The 15,864-nt window shown below is 41.2% G+C and overlaps 3 protein-coding genes across 4 annotated transcripts; 2 read left to right on the top strand and 1 right to left on the bottom strand.

The window, feature by feature from the left end:
• The first annotated feature begins 5,726 nt into the window (after positions 1-5,726).
• On the top strand, positions 5,727-8,211 carry LOC123725543 (GPN-loop GTPase 3). The gene is made up of 8 exons (XM_045691644.1): positions 5,727-5,984; positions 6,411-6,519; positions 6,604-6,771; positions 6,942-7,066; positions 7,185-7,300; positions 7,462-7,558; positions 7,679-7,807; positions 7,971-8,211. The coding sequence occupies exons 1-8, from the start codon at positions 5,937-5,939 to the stop codon at positions 8,034-8,036; spliced, it is 858 nt and encodes a 285-aa protein (XP_045547600.1). The 5' UTR covers positions 5,727-5,936; the 3' UTR covers positions 8,037-8,211.
• A 110-nt stretch (positions 8,212-8,321) lies between these two features.
• On the top strand, positions 8,322-11,058 carry LOC123725542 (actin-related protein 2/3 complex subunit 3-B). Its single transcript, XM_045691642.1, has 7 exons — positions 8,322-8,455; positions 8,910-9,009; positions 9,293-9,369; positions 9,778-9,846; positions 10,010-10,136; positions 10,247-10,341; positions 10,478-11,058. Exons 1-7 carry the CDS (start codon positions 8,450-8,452, stop codon positions 10,538-10,540), a joined length of 537 nt encoding a protein of 178 aa, XP_045547598.1. The 5' UTR covers positions 8,322-8,449; the 3' UTR covers positions 10,541-11,058.
• On the bottom strand, positions 10,767-14,960 carry ub2g1 (Ubiquitin-conjugating enzyme E2 G1). Of its 2 annotated transcripts, XM_014133923.2 has the most exons (6): positions 14,671-14,960; positions 14,030-14,132; positions 13,835-13,932; positions 12,416-12,594; positions 12,072-12,181; positions 11,835-11,891 (listed from the first exon to the last, which is right to left on the bottom strand). In XM_014133923.2, the coding sequence occupies exons 1-5, from the start codon at positions 14,768-14,770 to the stop codon at positions 12,095-12,097; spliced, it is 567 nt and encodes a 188-aa protein (XP_013989398.1). In that variant the 5' UTR covers positions 14,771-14,960; the 3' UTR covers positions 11,835-11,891; positions 12,072-12,094.
• Positions 14,961-15,864: the final 904 nt, after the last annotated feature.

The raw sequence follows: 15,864 nt of genomic DNA, 5'->3' as shown, positions 1-15,864 counted from the left end.
TAAACATCATCATTGTAGTACTTCACTGTCCCCCAACCTCCTTGTAGGATGTGTCCACCATGGGTATAGAGTAACCCCTATGTCCTACCTGTCCTGATGCATCTGTGCAGCACATTTTAGGTAATGTTTCTGGATGAGTTTATGTGCATGCTCTGTAAGCATCAGCAATCGTGTATGGGTAACGCTTCTGTCCTGGTGTCAGCTCCGAGTGCTGCAGTAGGAGAGGGACAGAGTATAGTGTTTCATGTCTCACCCTAAAGATCTAGAATCTGAAGAAACATTTGATATTTACCAGATTTGTCTTTCAAGGTAGTGTCTGATTTGACTAAAATGTGATGGTTTGCGGATGTGTTATTTGCCCCAAATACCAGCCAAAATGGGGCTTCAGCCATAGTCATAAGACTCTGTATGGTTTATAGTATATGCTGAATTTTTGGTGTCTGCCTTGCAGCTGGTGTTCTTTCCTGGATCTTTGGTGTAAACCCTGCAGCTGGTGTTCTTTCCTGGATCTTTGGTGTAAACCCTGCAGCTGGTGTTCTTTCCTGGATCTTTGGTGTAAACCCTGCAGCGGGTGTTCTTTCCTGGATCTTTGGTGTAAACCCTGCAGCTGGTGTTCTTTCCTGGATCTTTGGTGTCAACCCTGCAGCTGGTGTTCTTTCCTGGATCTTTGGTGTAAACCCTGCAGCTGGTGTTCTTTCCTGGATCTTTGGTGTAAACCCTGCAGCTGGTGTTCTCTGGATTCTCAAGGCTTGATCAAGGTTAACACTGACCAACGCTGCACCAAGAAAAAATGAAAACACATTTTAATTTGACTAATAGCCAAATACAGTTTAGCCGAATTATATTCCCCATGTCTTTTTTCAACTTTCCTCTCATCGTGTGTGTATATGTTATTATGGATCAATGGGTCTATATAGAGACAGGTTGTTTTACAGTGGAGAATTAAGGAGAGTGGATCAGCAAAATAATAGCACATTTGGTAGCTAACAAAAACAACACCTTTACTTCTACTCCTGAAATAGTCTTATAACTGGTGTGTACTGTAGAAGAAATAAAAAAAAATGAAATAGAAAGGTTGACGGGGCTCCCAGACACTGCGCCAGCCATGACTTAATCAGTGTTACAATGCTGACAACCTCTGAGTCAAGAAGCAATTTTTCCCACATTTCTAACATTACATTTGAAGGACATTTAAGCATCTTTGCGCATAACTTGATACTTGGCAGATAATGGATATGGAGTCCTCCATTCGGTCCTGTCATACTTTGTTCTAAACTCACCATAGAGATGATACTTGCGTACAGTGAATGGAGAAATGATCAACCATCAACTTGACCACATAGTAGTAATGTCATAAATGAGACTGGACATGTCTTGTTAGCAGCCTTCGGTGATATAAGTGACTGTATGGCACTACCATGGCAACTTAATTCCAACAATCCAATCAAACATTCTGAACACCATAACTCATCTTTCTTTCTAGAGAGTGGTTCATTTTCTCTGAGTTTAGTTATTGTATTTGCGATGGTTTTGTAGTGTACTATTGTTGTTTTGTTGGTGTCTCTTTACATGGTTGCTTTACACCCTGGAATCCTTGATGGACTCCCAAATGGCGAAGTGCTTCAGGACACCTTGTTCCCCCCCATGATCCCTAAGGAGTGGGCTGCCACCTCTAAGCTTCAGACCGATACTTACACTGTTCTGAATATTCTCTACGAACGACACCTGAAAACTGAACATACCACGACCACCACCAACACTGAACAAACCTCACACCAGACAACCCAAGATGATGCTACGCCCACCTTTGAATCACTACGGACCCATTTAAGCTGAGCTCCGGACTGGGGAGAACGCTAGAGTGTGTGAGATTATCTGGAGGGGGCTTGTTTAATGAGACTGAAGATAGAAAACTGGAGGCAACAGGTTCTGTAGTTTTAGGTCAGTCCTGTGTGTTGGGTGGACTGGGCCTGCTACTGAAAATCAGTTTCAAAGGCCTTCTACAGGTAAAGTATTTGTATTTATTATGGATCCCCATAAACTTCTCTTAAGGAAGTTATACAATTTTAAAAACATTACAATACATTTCACAACAGATTTCACACCACATGAAGTGTGTGCCCTTGGGCCACTACTGTACTACCACATGTCTACAACACAAAATCCATGTGTACATGTGTGTATAAATCAAATCCAAATCAAACTTAATTTGTCACATGCGCCGAATACAACAAGTGTAGACCTTACTGTGAAATGCTTACTTACAAGCCCTTAACCAACAGTGCAGTTCAAAAGAGTTAAGGAAATATTTACCAAATGAACTAAAGTAAAAATAAAATAAATACAAAAGTAACACAATAACATAACAATAACGAGGCTATATACAGGGGGTACTGGTACAGAGTCAGTGTGTGAGGGTTGAGGTTAGTTGAGGTAATTTGAACGTGTAGGTAGGGGTGAAGTGACTATGCTGTCCAGTACTTTAAAAATATCTTCTCATGTTGTCCTGGTTTCCAGTGGTTTCCAGAAGAGGATGTCTTCCATAATTGACCCCCCATAAACGTAACAGACATATACCAGGAGCTGTGCCAGGCCCGCCACGTCTGTTGACTCAATCCATCTGTAATGCATAGAATTGACTGGCTTGTATGCGAAGCAGTAATTGTTTCAAAACATCTCCTGCCATGTCACTGATGCGTCGTGAAACAGTGTTGTTTGATAAAGATATTGTCTGTATAGTTTTTTTGGCCTTTCCCCCCAGCATTCTCCCAGCCATTTCCGTGGCAGCAGGAAGAATGAAGTCCTCCACAATAGCACGGGGCTTGCCTGTCCTAGCCACTCGGTAGCTCACCATATAAGACGCTTCTAGCCCTTATTAATGGTATTTGTTGCTTTTATACATGTCTTACATCTGAAAAGTCGTCTTAATTCTCGCTCCAAAAACTCCTGTGGCTTATTTTTTATCAAATTGGCATGTTTTATTTCTAAATGTCTGCGCAAGAGTGAAGGTTTCATCGAGTTGTGAGATAGTACTTTTGCACATATAACACACTGTGGCTGAGGAAAGGCACTACTCCCAATATAAGTCAACCCCAAATCGTAGTTTTTGCAACTCTTCGATGGTCCAACGTCCCTGTCCGTTGTTCGGTGCTTTCCTTCAGCTGCATCAGATTCACAACTGTCAGTGTCCATGCTAGCTGGGCTAACAACAAATGTTGAATTACTGGTGCTAGCATTGGATGTCCTCGTGGATGCAGATCAAATTGTGTCGTCGACAGGTGCAGGTGTAGTACTGCTGGTAGTAGCAGTACTACCAGTAGAGCTGGAATGTGTCCATTTAACCGAATGAGCAGCAGCTACGTTTGGCTACATACGGACCATTAGTGGAATTCCCGCGAGAGAGTAACGGTTAATGTGATTGGATGTTAATTATTTGACTTGGCTACCTGTATTTGACATTGTGTTGTTATTTCGCTGAACACTAGGTGGTTTAATTTTATTTTGAGCAGTGAAACGAGGCTACTCAGGTTAGAAAAAAACACACCCAAATGTATAGCTCCTTTGGAAAATAGAAATTAATCACATTTTTATTTGGCGTACCCCCGACGGCATTGCGCGTAGCCCAGTTTGGGAATACCTGCTGTAGAGCATCTTCTGTTTCCAAAAGGTGTCAAAGTTACCTATGAAAGTTATGCCAACATAGCTACAGTAGTCTTTTAGCCAAGTGTGACATGCCAGTAGCCTGTTGAATCTTTCACAGACATGTACCAGTGATGGTGTCTGACCCCACATGGACTATGACAGCTTGAGCCCCCAGTGATGTGATGCTTCCTAAGGCTTTAGGAAAACACTACAACGTTATCCATTAATATCAATATAGTTTTGCTTTCCTACTGAGACGAAGGGTCTGGTTGCCTTGGAGCTTGATGTTGACCAAGAGGAGTGGCCCTAGCAAGAAGAGCGGCTGTTACTTATGTTTCCACCACTGAACACACTGCCTGCCAATATGCAACATTCTTCATTTTGATATTTGAAATATTTTGATAAAGATGTTCCTCACTAATATACTTGCTGTTTCCACATAATTCTTGTGCTTATTGGTTACTTTGTAATCTCAGTTTTCCCGCAAATTAACGCGCTGCCACTCAGTCCCCGTTAGAAAAACTCGTCTCAGATTGCAATCTACACATATCATGATATTGAAAACATGTTGTTTTTCCTAAAGTTACCTCTCTTTGAATGATGAAATTCTACAATAGAAAATAGGTATTTTAATTGTCTGGTTAAAGTCCTTGAATTGACCAATTGAATGGATTTATTGACGAAGTGAATTGACCTATTCCATTACTTTATGCCAATGTTACATTTAATTGAATGCTATAAACGAATGTAATCTATAACATTTTTTATGTATTTTTTTTATTTCACCTTTATTTAACCAGGTAGGCAAGTTGGGAACAAGTTCTCATTTACAATTGCGACCTAGCCAAGATAAAGCAAAGCAGTTCGACACATACAACAACACAGAGTTACACATGGAGTAAAACAAACTTACAGTCAATAATACAGTAGAAAAATAAGTCTATATACAATGTGAGCAAATGAGGTGAGATAAGGGAGGTAAAGGCAAAAAAGGCCATGGTGGCAAAGTAAATACAATATAGCAAGTAAAACACTGGAATGGTAGATTTGTAGTGGAAGAATGTGCAAAGTAGAAATATAAATAATGGGGTGCAAAGGAGCAAAATAAATAAATACAGTAGGGGAAGGGGTTGTTGTTTGGGGTAAATTATAGATGGGCTATGTACAGGTGCAGTGATCTGTGAGCTGCTCTGACAGCTGGTGCTTAAGGTTTGTGAGGGAGATATAACATTTAAAATAATTAATTGTACTATTTCAATAAGGGACATAGACACATGATTAGAAACGTGCAATGTAATTTGTCCTATATGGGTTTCAAAGCAGATAATATTTAAGAATGACATCAAGACCATTGCGCTGAGCCAGCCATACCTTTTTGTCAACATTACATATTACATTACATTTAAGTCATTTAGCAGACGCTCTTATCCAGAGCGACTTACAAAATGGTGCATTCACCTTATGATATCCAGTGGAACAACCACTTTACAATAGTGCATCTAAATCTTTTAAGGGGGTTAGAAGGATTACTTTATCCTATCCTAGGTATTCCTTGAAGAGGTGGGGTTTCAGGTGTCTCCGGAAGGTGGTGATTGACTCCGCTGTCCTGGCGTCGTGAGGGAGCTTGTTCCACCATTGGGGTGCCAGAGCAGCGAACAGTTTTGACTGGGCTGAGCGGGAACTGTGCTTCCTCAGAGGTAGGGGGCCAGCAGGCCAGTGGTGGATGAACGCAGTGCCCTTGTTTGGGTGTAGGGCCTGATCAGAGCCTGAAGGTATGGAGGTGCCGTTCCCTTCACAGCTCCGTAGGCAATCACCATGGTCTTGTAGCGGATGCGAGCTTCAACTGGAAGCCAGTGGAGAGAGCGGAGGAGCGGGGTGACGTGAGATAAAGCAGGATAAATAAATAAATAAATAAATCAAGATACCATCATCGTGTTTCATCCGATGCACTCTGACATAGTCTTGGCATTTTCAGCAAATATCACCAGTTTTTTCATTCAAAATCAGAAGTAGCAATAATATTAATGACTGACAAAATCCAAGTTGCTGTCGATTCTTGACATTGGCGTGTAGGTAAGATTATTTGTACGCATGCGTGAAAATCTACAGCTCACCCTGGTTCGAACGGTAACTTTTGGTCTTCACACAATACCCGTAGTTAGCGAATGTCTTCTGCCTGCATGCATGTTAGCTGTGAATGTAGCCGCCGACATGGTTTAGCAACATTACTCTTTAATAATTAAGCGACTCAAATTGTTTTGTGTAGTTTCAGTCCTTGGGATAGGATAGTATAAATGCCTCGTTATGCTCAACTCGTGATGGGCCCCGCGGGAAGTGGAAAGGTAAGTTGACTAGCTAGCTAGCTAGCTAATGTTGTTAGCGACCCACAACACTTTGAAACGTTACTGTTAGCTTCAGTGGGTAGCTAGTAGCTAGCTAACGTTAAGTGTTTGCTGTTTGTTCCATGTCATTCCAAAATGTAGCTAAATGAGCAGGGCTAGGCTATGTTTTACAATTAAAGCCAATTCACATATTAAAATAGTTATAGTTAGCGCTTGCAGGTTTAGCTGCAACATCCAAGGTCTGAGCTACATGCACTGCCATTGACCATGACTTGTCAGTGTCAGAAATGCAGTTCCAGCACTTCTAATGTGCTTGTACTGTAGATGTTGCTTGATTTATCCTATTAAAAGTTATATCATCACGTATGTTTTTGCCACTAGTATTTCAGTCAGCTGTGGTTTATATATCTCCCCTCCTCTCTGTAGAGTACCTACTGCTCTACACTGATCCAGCATGCAGAAGCCATAAACCGCTCTGTACAGGTGGTCAACCTAGACCCAGCCGCTGAACACTTTGATTACCCGGTCATGGCAGGTAAAACACGTCTCTGAGGAGTTCTGTGATAGTCCTGTTTCTATGACAGTGAGTGGCGCTGACTGGCTGTTTTTCTACCCTCAGATATCCGGGAGCTGATTATGGTGGATGACGTGATGGAGGATGAGTCACTGAGGTTCGGCCCAAATGGAGGGCTGGTGTTCTGCATGGAGTACTTTGCCAACAACTTTGACTGGCTGGAGGAGAGCCTGGGCCACGTGGAGGACGACTACATACTGTTTGATTGTCCTGGTAAAGTGCTATTCATAGAGAGGGGCAAGGAACATGACTTTGATGTAAATGATGATGGATCTGATTTTGATGTTGAACATGATGATGATGATAGTTGTTGAGAAGTTTGTGCAGATGTTGTGGTGAGAGTGGGATTGACTAAAATTATGACGGGTTGGTGATGTCTGCAGGTCAAATAGAGCTCTACACACACCTCCCTGTGATGAGGCAGCTCGTAGAGCAGCTCCAGCAATGGGAATTCCGTGTTTGTGGCGTCTTCCTGGTAGACTCGCAGTTCATGGTGGAGACCTTCAAGGTAATATGGCCACTATTAACACACCTTATTCCTGATCATGCTGCCTTTTACTCTGTCAATAATATGCTCTGACAGTAGTATTTGAAGTTAATTGCTAAACAATTTTCTCTCATCCCAGTTCATCTCTGGTATCATGGCTGCTTTGAGTGCCATGGTGTCTCTGGAGATTCCAACAGTCAACATAATGACTAAAATGGACCTGCTGAGTCCCAAGGCCAAAAAGGAAATTGAAAAGTAGGTGCCAGAATGAAGGAATTCCTCCTTTTTAATGTGTTTATCTGTCACTGTGGTCTTTGTTTATCTGATTTTGTGTGTGTCTGGCTCTGAATGCATCCTATGCACATGCTTAGCGGACCTGTATTGGCTGACACTGACAGATCTCACTCTCCATGCAGATACCTGGACCCAGACATGTACTCAATGATGGAGGACAACTCTGTCACCATTAGGAGCAAGAAGTTCAAGAAACTGACCAAAGCCATCTGTGGCTTGGTAAGTTCCTGCTGTGTACACAGCCATGCTCAGAGAAAAGGCAGCAATGGTGTTAATGATTTGAATGATTTCTGAATTTGGAATTCATTAAAAAATATGTATGTTTGTTTGTTTTTCCAGATTGATGACTACAGCATGGTGAGATTCCTGCCATTTGACCGCACAGATGAGGAAGGCATCAACATAGTGCTTCAGCACATTGACTTTTCCATACAATATGGAGAAGACTTGGAGTTCAAGGAGCCAAAGGTAAATACATAAAAATCCACTATGTGGACTGAAATGTAAGTGTAGTGGTTAACTATAATTCTGCTTTGGGAAGTAATGTACTACATTTCTAAGTATAGTAGTACTAAGTGCTCTCCAACTACTTAAGACCTTTCACTCACTTTACTTGTTTTTCTGTCCTTAGGAGCCTGAGGAGGAGCCTGACAACACAAATTATGATGATTTATTTCAGGACAAAGTAGAGGACTGAGAGGTGCCATAAGAGGCCCAGAAAGAAAAGCAGAACATTTGATGGTCAGAGGGGAAATGTTAATTGCAGTATCATGCCACCTAATTATTTATTTCTAGACTTATGTCTGTTTTTATGTTTTCAAAATGTTATTTATCATTTTAAGATTGTGTATTGTGACCCTGATATTGCACCCCCCCCGTTGAATATTTGGATGATATTTTTCGAATAAAAACTATTGTAAAACAAAGTTTTCACACAAGTATTGCTATGAAAATGTTAAATTGGCACCACCCTGTGGCCATTCAAATATTCTACACACCTCATCTGGCCACTTCCTGTAATTCTGTTGGGTGGGACAGGCGGAAGCAGTGTTCTGGAAAACGATATATTTTTATTTTGCTGGGTTAAAAGATTGACGTTTATTTCTCAAAATGCCGGTAAGTAAATTACAATATGAACACCTCTTAAATGAACAACCTTTATCAAGTGTGTAGCAATACTGAAATGTGATTATTTGTATGATAATTGTGCATGTATCCACCCTAATGACGTACAGACAGTAGAATTGCTAGCTATTGGTGATGCCTTTGCCTCCCCAGAAGAAATTGGCTACGTAATTTGATGTACAATATTGCATGATAGTGAGACAGACTAGTTGCCAATTTAAATGAAAACTAGCAAATTAACATGTTAGCGCGTGCAGCTAATATGGCTAGCTTCTAAATTGGCTAGCTAATCTCGTAACTACTAGTATTATTGACAGCTATCAGGCTTCTCATCTTGTTTATTTATTTTTTATTTAACGAGGCAAGACAGTTAAGAACACATTCTTAATCTCACGAAAGGGCCATTATACTATACAAACATCAACTTTTTCAATTTGTTTTACAGGCGTACCACTCTGGCTTGATGGATGGGGACACCAAGATGGTGGGGAACATGGCTATGCTGCCACTAAAAACCCAGTTCAAGGGCCCTGCAGCAAAAGAGAGTACGTTTCAGCTTGCAAACTCGTACCATTCACACATGGTGTTTAGAAAATAGCCTACAATAATGGACAAAGTTCATGTGATACGAAAAAGTTTTCTGTGATTTATAATTAGGCTATCCATACTCTTTCAAACTGCACATTTTTTTCATTCGCTTCTGAATGTGGTTGCATGTTTCTTCCTTATTTGGTGTCATGAGTCAGTCGCGTGTTCATTCTCTTTATTTTGAAGAATTTGTCCATCATTCCCTAACTTCCTGTATACTCAATACTCTTGTTATTTCAGCCAAAGATTCTGACATCATTGATGAGGCCATCTACTATTTCAAAGCCAATGTCTTCTTTAAGAATTATGAAATCAAGGTAAGGGAAAACTGAATTATTTTATTGTCTGAGTAAAATGGTGACTGTAAAAGTAGTCACCTGACGTGTAAGGACTACTGTCTATGTTTTAATGAAGTTACTTTTTTTTTTACAGTACCTACCCTTTAGGCCTCTTGCTACAGTGCTTTGGCCCTAGTTTTCCAACATGCCCCAGCCTGCCTCTGAATATTGCCAATACAATATCGGCAATACAATCTTCTCATAGCACTGTTAGCATTCTAACCAATGCTGCCCATAAGTTGGATGGTGACTGAAACTAGGCTCTGCTCGCATACACCATACATACATCATATTGTTATCAGATAACAGATAGACTAAAGTCAGTAGTAATGAGAATACAAAAGGCTTGGTGTATTCCTGGAGTTAACAACCTGTCCCCCTTCCCAGAACGAGGCAGACAGGACACTGATCTACGTCACCCTTTACATTTCTGAATGTCTGAAGAAGCTACAGAAGGTAACTGAATCTGATTTGATTGCCAACATGATTTTCTAATAAACTAAATGGCTAATGAATCCAAATAACCCCTCCCTAAGTTATAGAATGTTAGGTCCTCAGAATAATGCAAAGAAAGACATTTGTATTGTGAACTCCCCTCCCAAATTCTTTGTGTTTGCAGTGCAGCTCCAGGGGTCAGGGAGAGAAGGAAATGTACACTCTGGGCATCACTAACTTCCCCATCCCTGGAGAACCTGGCTTCCCTCTCAACGCCATGTACGCAAAGCCTAGCAACAAGCAGGAAGAGGGTAAGGAGCGTTAGCACAAGTCCTTGCAGGATGAGATGTGGGAATGCCAGTAGTACGTTAATCATTTATTTTTAATTGATCTGATTTGGTCTCTGGTTGTCCCTGATCAGAGACCATGAGGGCGTACCTGCAGCAGATCCGCCAGGAGACGGGGCTGAGGCTGTGTGACCGTGTGTTTGACCCCCAGTCAGACAAACCCAGCAAGGTGAGACTAATATTTGACCTCCCTATCTGTCACACTAAATCCCAAGTGTACTAACATTGATAAAAGTGAAATTGCCGATTACTTAATTGAACTGCTTTTAATGGACTAACCTGGACTGTGACCTCTTCTTTTTCAGTGGTGGATGTGCTTTGTCAAGAAACAGTTCATGAACAAAAGCCTTTCAGCTCCTGGACAGTAGACAACTCAGGACCGCTGGAGGTTATTCTAAACTAATGCAAGGCAGATGGATTTTTTGGGCCTCCACTTTCGTGTGGCTAAGATGATTTTATACTGAATAAGAAATGGACGTGCTATTGTTTCATTGATCATGTTAAGCTGGTGCTTAATGCGTTAAAGTTAGACGTGTACCTGTCGATCTTTGACAAAATGTAAGAACAGCGTTGTGTAAATCAACATGAAGATGATCATTTTCAAAACTTTATTGGGCTCAAGTTTTAGACATTAACTGTGGGTGTAAATGCCTACAATTTCACAACTCATGTTAGCCTTCACATCACACAGGTGAATAGAACTATTGAGCTACAAGTTTTATTTCTTGTTCTAACAATCCATCACCACTTCCATTATCAGATATTTTGCATTACACTTGCGTAAAACGCAAAAAGCACCTCTTGGGTTCGAAATTGTTGCGGATGGCCAGTCTAATCCACTTGCACAGGATAAAATGTCAATACTTGAGTAAACTTTCAACCAAAAGTGGCATCACTTCATTCATCACACAAAACACCTTTCAAACAAAAAGGCTGAGCCAAATCTAAAATAAGATTACTTTTCTGTGTACATGTTAACATGACCAAAGCTAAATTGATTCACTCACAAGAATAGACAAAGGGCAAAATGACATGTCCTTAAAAAAAATTCTAAGCTATAACAGCAAGGAGAATCAAGTACACAAACAACAACTAATTTGATACAGAATATATTTACATACACAAAAAAATTACATTTTAGAGATGATCTTTATTACAAAAAAATATTCTCTGTTCTCATGCTAATGTTTTTGGTTTATCCCCAAAAATATATTGATCAAACACAGAAATGTATGTTGACATCACTGGAGACAGTTTCCTTTGCTTACAGGGGAAACAACTTAAGGCAGCAGAGTGTATTGACCCCTGTGAAAGGACTTTGCAGAACACTTGAGGGGATGGGCTTCCAGAGGTATAGAACGGGCAAGGAAAGCCTGTTGGTAACAATCTCTTCAAATGCTCTGAACTCGAAAATTGCATAAGAGACAAGTCTAAAATAGATGGCTCAGTGGCAGGTTGAAAATAAAGAACAAGCTCATCAAAACAAAAACCACACATCTTGAATTGTCATTATCATCTAAATAAATAAGTATAAGGTGAGAAAACTGGACGATAACCATGAGGGGGATGTTTATCTCCAGACATTTACTTGACCCTGACCCTATTTACACATCTAAAGAAAAGGGCTGGCTTTTTATTCCACATCTTCCTAAGAGCAGAACACTGGTGCAAAAGTCTTTATTGAAGAGTGACATGATGTATTCGCCAAGGTAAAAATAGCTAAAAAAGAAAGAACCGTTAGCTTGCAGACATAAAATATAACAGACAATCAAAGGAGCATCAAGACTGACTAGGAAACCAAATGGAAGATTATTTAGTGACCAACCAAGGCACTGAATGAGTCTCACTTTCTGCAACATGAGTGAGATTATAGCTGTGTGGATCCAGAAAGGGACTCACTGGGTTTGTGTAGAGGAGGCGGCCTAGTCAAACGCCATCTCCTGACTCTTTCGTACACAGCGAGCCACCTTCCTCTTGAACTCGCCGCAAGGATCCTCTCTCCATTCCTTCTGCAGGGCACAATACAATTGTACATCAAAACCCTGGGTTTAACAATCACTACAATCAACTAAATGGTGGAGTATCCCTCACTACTACCAAATTTCAAGACTAATCATGAGCAGTGAAATTTCACATTGAGACCATTAAAAACAAACTAGCACCATAATTTCAGCTTTTTCTAACTGAATGGAATGCATATTTCCCCCGTCTGAGGATGTATGTCTGAATTTATGGGACTTAACGGCTGCGTCCACGTTGGCGGGTGAGTCGCCGTTCGGGTCAGCCAGCATGGAGATGACACTGATCATGATGGTCTCTACAGTGTGGATGGGCAGCCAGCGCTCCTCAGGCTTCTCATAGCCAAACTTGTCCTCTCCGGGCTCGTGCAGAATGGAGATGCACACGTCACCATTCTTTGCCACTGAGAGAGAGGGGGAGGACAGGAATCATAACCTGTGCTGACCAGCTGACAAACACAGATCTTTAGCTAGATGTATAGCACATGAAACAAAACTGACTTGAAATAAAACTGAAGACAAACTCAAAATGTCAAATACATTCTTCTGTACGGATCTGAAACATGGATAACTACTACGAACACGCTGAACAAACTAAAGTCATTCATTAACCACTGTCTTCGACGACTTCTGGGAGTCCACTGGCCAGACTGCATCAGCAACATCAAGCTGTGGGAAATTAAAAAACAGGTCCCAATAGAAGCACAACTTAAAAAAGGAGGAAGTGGTGCTGGATAGGACACACACTAAGAAGAAACAAATCAATCACAAAACAGGCCCTAACATGGAACCCACAAGGCAACCGCTAAAGAGGAAGACCTAAAACCACCTAGAGACCAAGCACATAGCAGATGGTCTGACATCGCTAGGCCTAGAGAGGATGGCACATTTTATTTTTAACCTTCATTTAACCAGGCAAGTCAAAGAACAAACTATTATTCACAATGACAGCCTAGCAAGAGGCCTATGGGGACGGGCTGGGATAAACAATTTAAATGTAGGACAAAACACACATCAGGACAAGAGACACCACAACATAAAGAGAGACCTAAGACAACACGGCAACACAAACATTGTTAGGCACAGACAACAGCACAAAATTGTAGAGACAAAAAACAAGACGCAGCCACAAGTGTCAGAGTGTAGAGATAGAGATAAAACTGTCCAGTTTGAGTGTTTTTTTTGTAGGGAACTGAAAAGAGGAGCGATCCAGGGATGTGGGCCTTTAACAGAATGTGACTGTCAGAATGGGTGCTGTCTGTGGAAGATGAGGGTTGCTGTAGGTATCTTAGACAGGGGGAGTGAGGCCCAAGAGGGTTTTTAATAAATAAGCATCAACCAGTGGGTCTTGCACTGGTATACAGAGAGGGCCAGTTTACAGATGAGTACAGAGTGCAGTGATGTGTCTATTGGTGGAAAATCTGATGGCCGAAGAGTAAAGAACACCTAGCCGCTCAAGAGCACCCTTACCTGCCGATCTATAAATTATGTCTCCACAATCTAGCATCTAAATCTGGGTTAGTTTGGCAGCTGGGGTGAAAGAGGGGCACGCACAGAAAGGGTTGGAAGCGTTCCACGATGGCCTATGTTCCACAAGGAATACAAAGGCCTAAGTAAGTAAGAATACCACATGAAACCAATTACCATTGGGATGCCATATTTCTGTGATGAACTTCATCTTCGGGGGCCTATGAGGGTAGTCATGGGGAAAGGTCAGGTAGGCTTTAAAGAAACCACCCTCACTGTAAAGAGAAGATGAGATTTTTTTTCAAATCAGATGGACGGTAGCTAAGTAGGCAAATGACTTCCAAACACACCAAGTTAGTAAAACATACTCACAATAATGTATCTTGAGGGCCAATAACGACCACCTCCCACTGATGGATGTCATCATCGTCTATGAGACCGGCAGAAAATCCCTCCACAGGGTTCTTGTTGAGCTCTAAAAAGGGTAAACAAACACGCTGACGTTACCCAATACCCCAACCTTGAAAATGTGCTTTACTTGTAACGTTAGCCATGTGTGTTGTCAAGCTTTTCTCAAACATCCTACTGGAATTCAACTAACTCAGTTAGCTAACGCGGACCAGTTACAATGGAAATGTATTTAGTTTGAGACAGCTGGCTTTGAAGTGACCTAACTGGTACACTACTCGACAAGCCTTAGCGAAATAGCTACTAACGTGTTAACGTTACCATCAATGTTGTGTTTCGCTAGTTAACTAGCCAGCTTGCAGGCTAGCTACAAGCAAAGAAGTGGTATGTCACGCGTTAGCTAGCTAAACATTTATCAGCTGTGGATTTGCATTGCGTAGCTACTAGCCATAAATAGCTAACTAAGTTGACATATTCAATACAAGCAAAACCAACACAATTCGATTACAAGTCATTAGCCACTAACGTTAGGTAGAAAGGTAACGGTAAAAAGCGTGGTAGTTTAACGTTAAGTTAGCTAACGGTTGTGTAGCGAGCTATTTTACCTGCCAGTTGTTTTCGAAGCAGCAGTGATGATTGATCAGTCATTTTATGTGGATTAGTTGAGCTAACTATATAGACAACGACCTGACCTGCCTCTAACATAAAATATAACACAACAAGGAATTAGAGAGACACCTAACTACAGTAGCCTGCTTCCGATGTTAGAATAAGGCCTATTTGGTTGATCGTTTCACACAGGGATGCACAGCTTGCTACACGGCTAGGCTAGCAAAAGCCCCAAACAAACACCGCATGCGCCTTGCTCGTATTCTTCTTCGAGGTTTATTGGCAGACTACACTCATTAGATGTATTGCCGCCACCTATTCTACGAGGTAGTAAAAATACCCCAAAAACGAAATATGTTTTGGATGAACAAATTCATACTAATTACCAAAAACAAAAAAACACAAAGCAAATGCACGCTGCATGTCAAACAAAACACTGTACTCCTTCAGTAGGATTTAAATGCCTATTCAGATCTATACACAGCACAGGAACCTCTTCATTCAGTAGTCTGTGTAACATTTCGGCTGTAAAGACCCAGAAATCGACTTGCCGCTTTCACAACAATGTCAAGCTTCTTAGATTTCTGATTTGTTTGACTAGTGCAATTTATCACTTGCACTATAAACGCAACTAAGTCCACCATCTTCACTGTTCGTGTGTCGGGATCCTTCTCCTGCATGGCATTCACTGCAGATGTGGGACATCCACTACCATCTCTACTCTACTCACTCCATCAGCAATTTTCACTGTCTCTACATAGAAAACCTGCTTGATAGTCCTGATCCTAGCTACTGCGACCTTCATCCTTACAGGGCACTCTGGGGACTTGGGAACGTGATTCCCATCACAACTACAGAAACATGCTTAATCTGACTCTTCAACTACTACATACTTATTCTTTCGACAAACACTTTCCACGTGTCCAATGTTTTACATTTGTACCACTGCAGCAATTTCTGTACATAGGGTCTCACAGCATATTTCACATACCCAACTTTTACATAAATCGGGAGAACCACTTCATCAAATGACAGTAAAACCGATAGGCTTAGTTCCTTCTTTCCGTCTATCATTCGATTTAAGCGACGTGCATCTACCACTCCTGGAATGCTATCCCCAAACCACATAGCCTCTATGTCCAACGTGAAACAAAAGATAACACCTTTAACCAGTGCCCTACTCTGAAACG

This window comes from Salmo salar, chromosome ssa01 (genome assembly GCF_905237065.1).
Source record: "Salmo salar chromosome ssa01, Ssal_v3.1, whole genome shotgun sequence".
Classification (NCBI taxonomy): domain Eukaryota; kingdom Metazoa; phylum Chordata; class Actinopteri; order Salmoniformes; family Salmonidae; genus Salmo; species Salmo salar.
The sequence above is the reverse complement of the archived record's forward strand: the minus strand, read 5'-3'. Positions and strand labels throughout refer to the sequence as shown.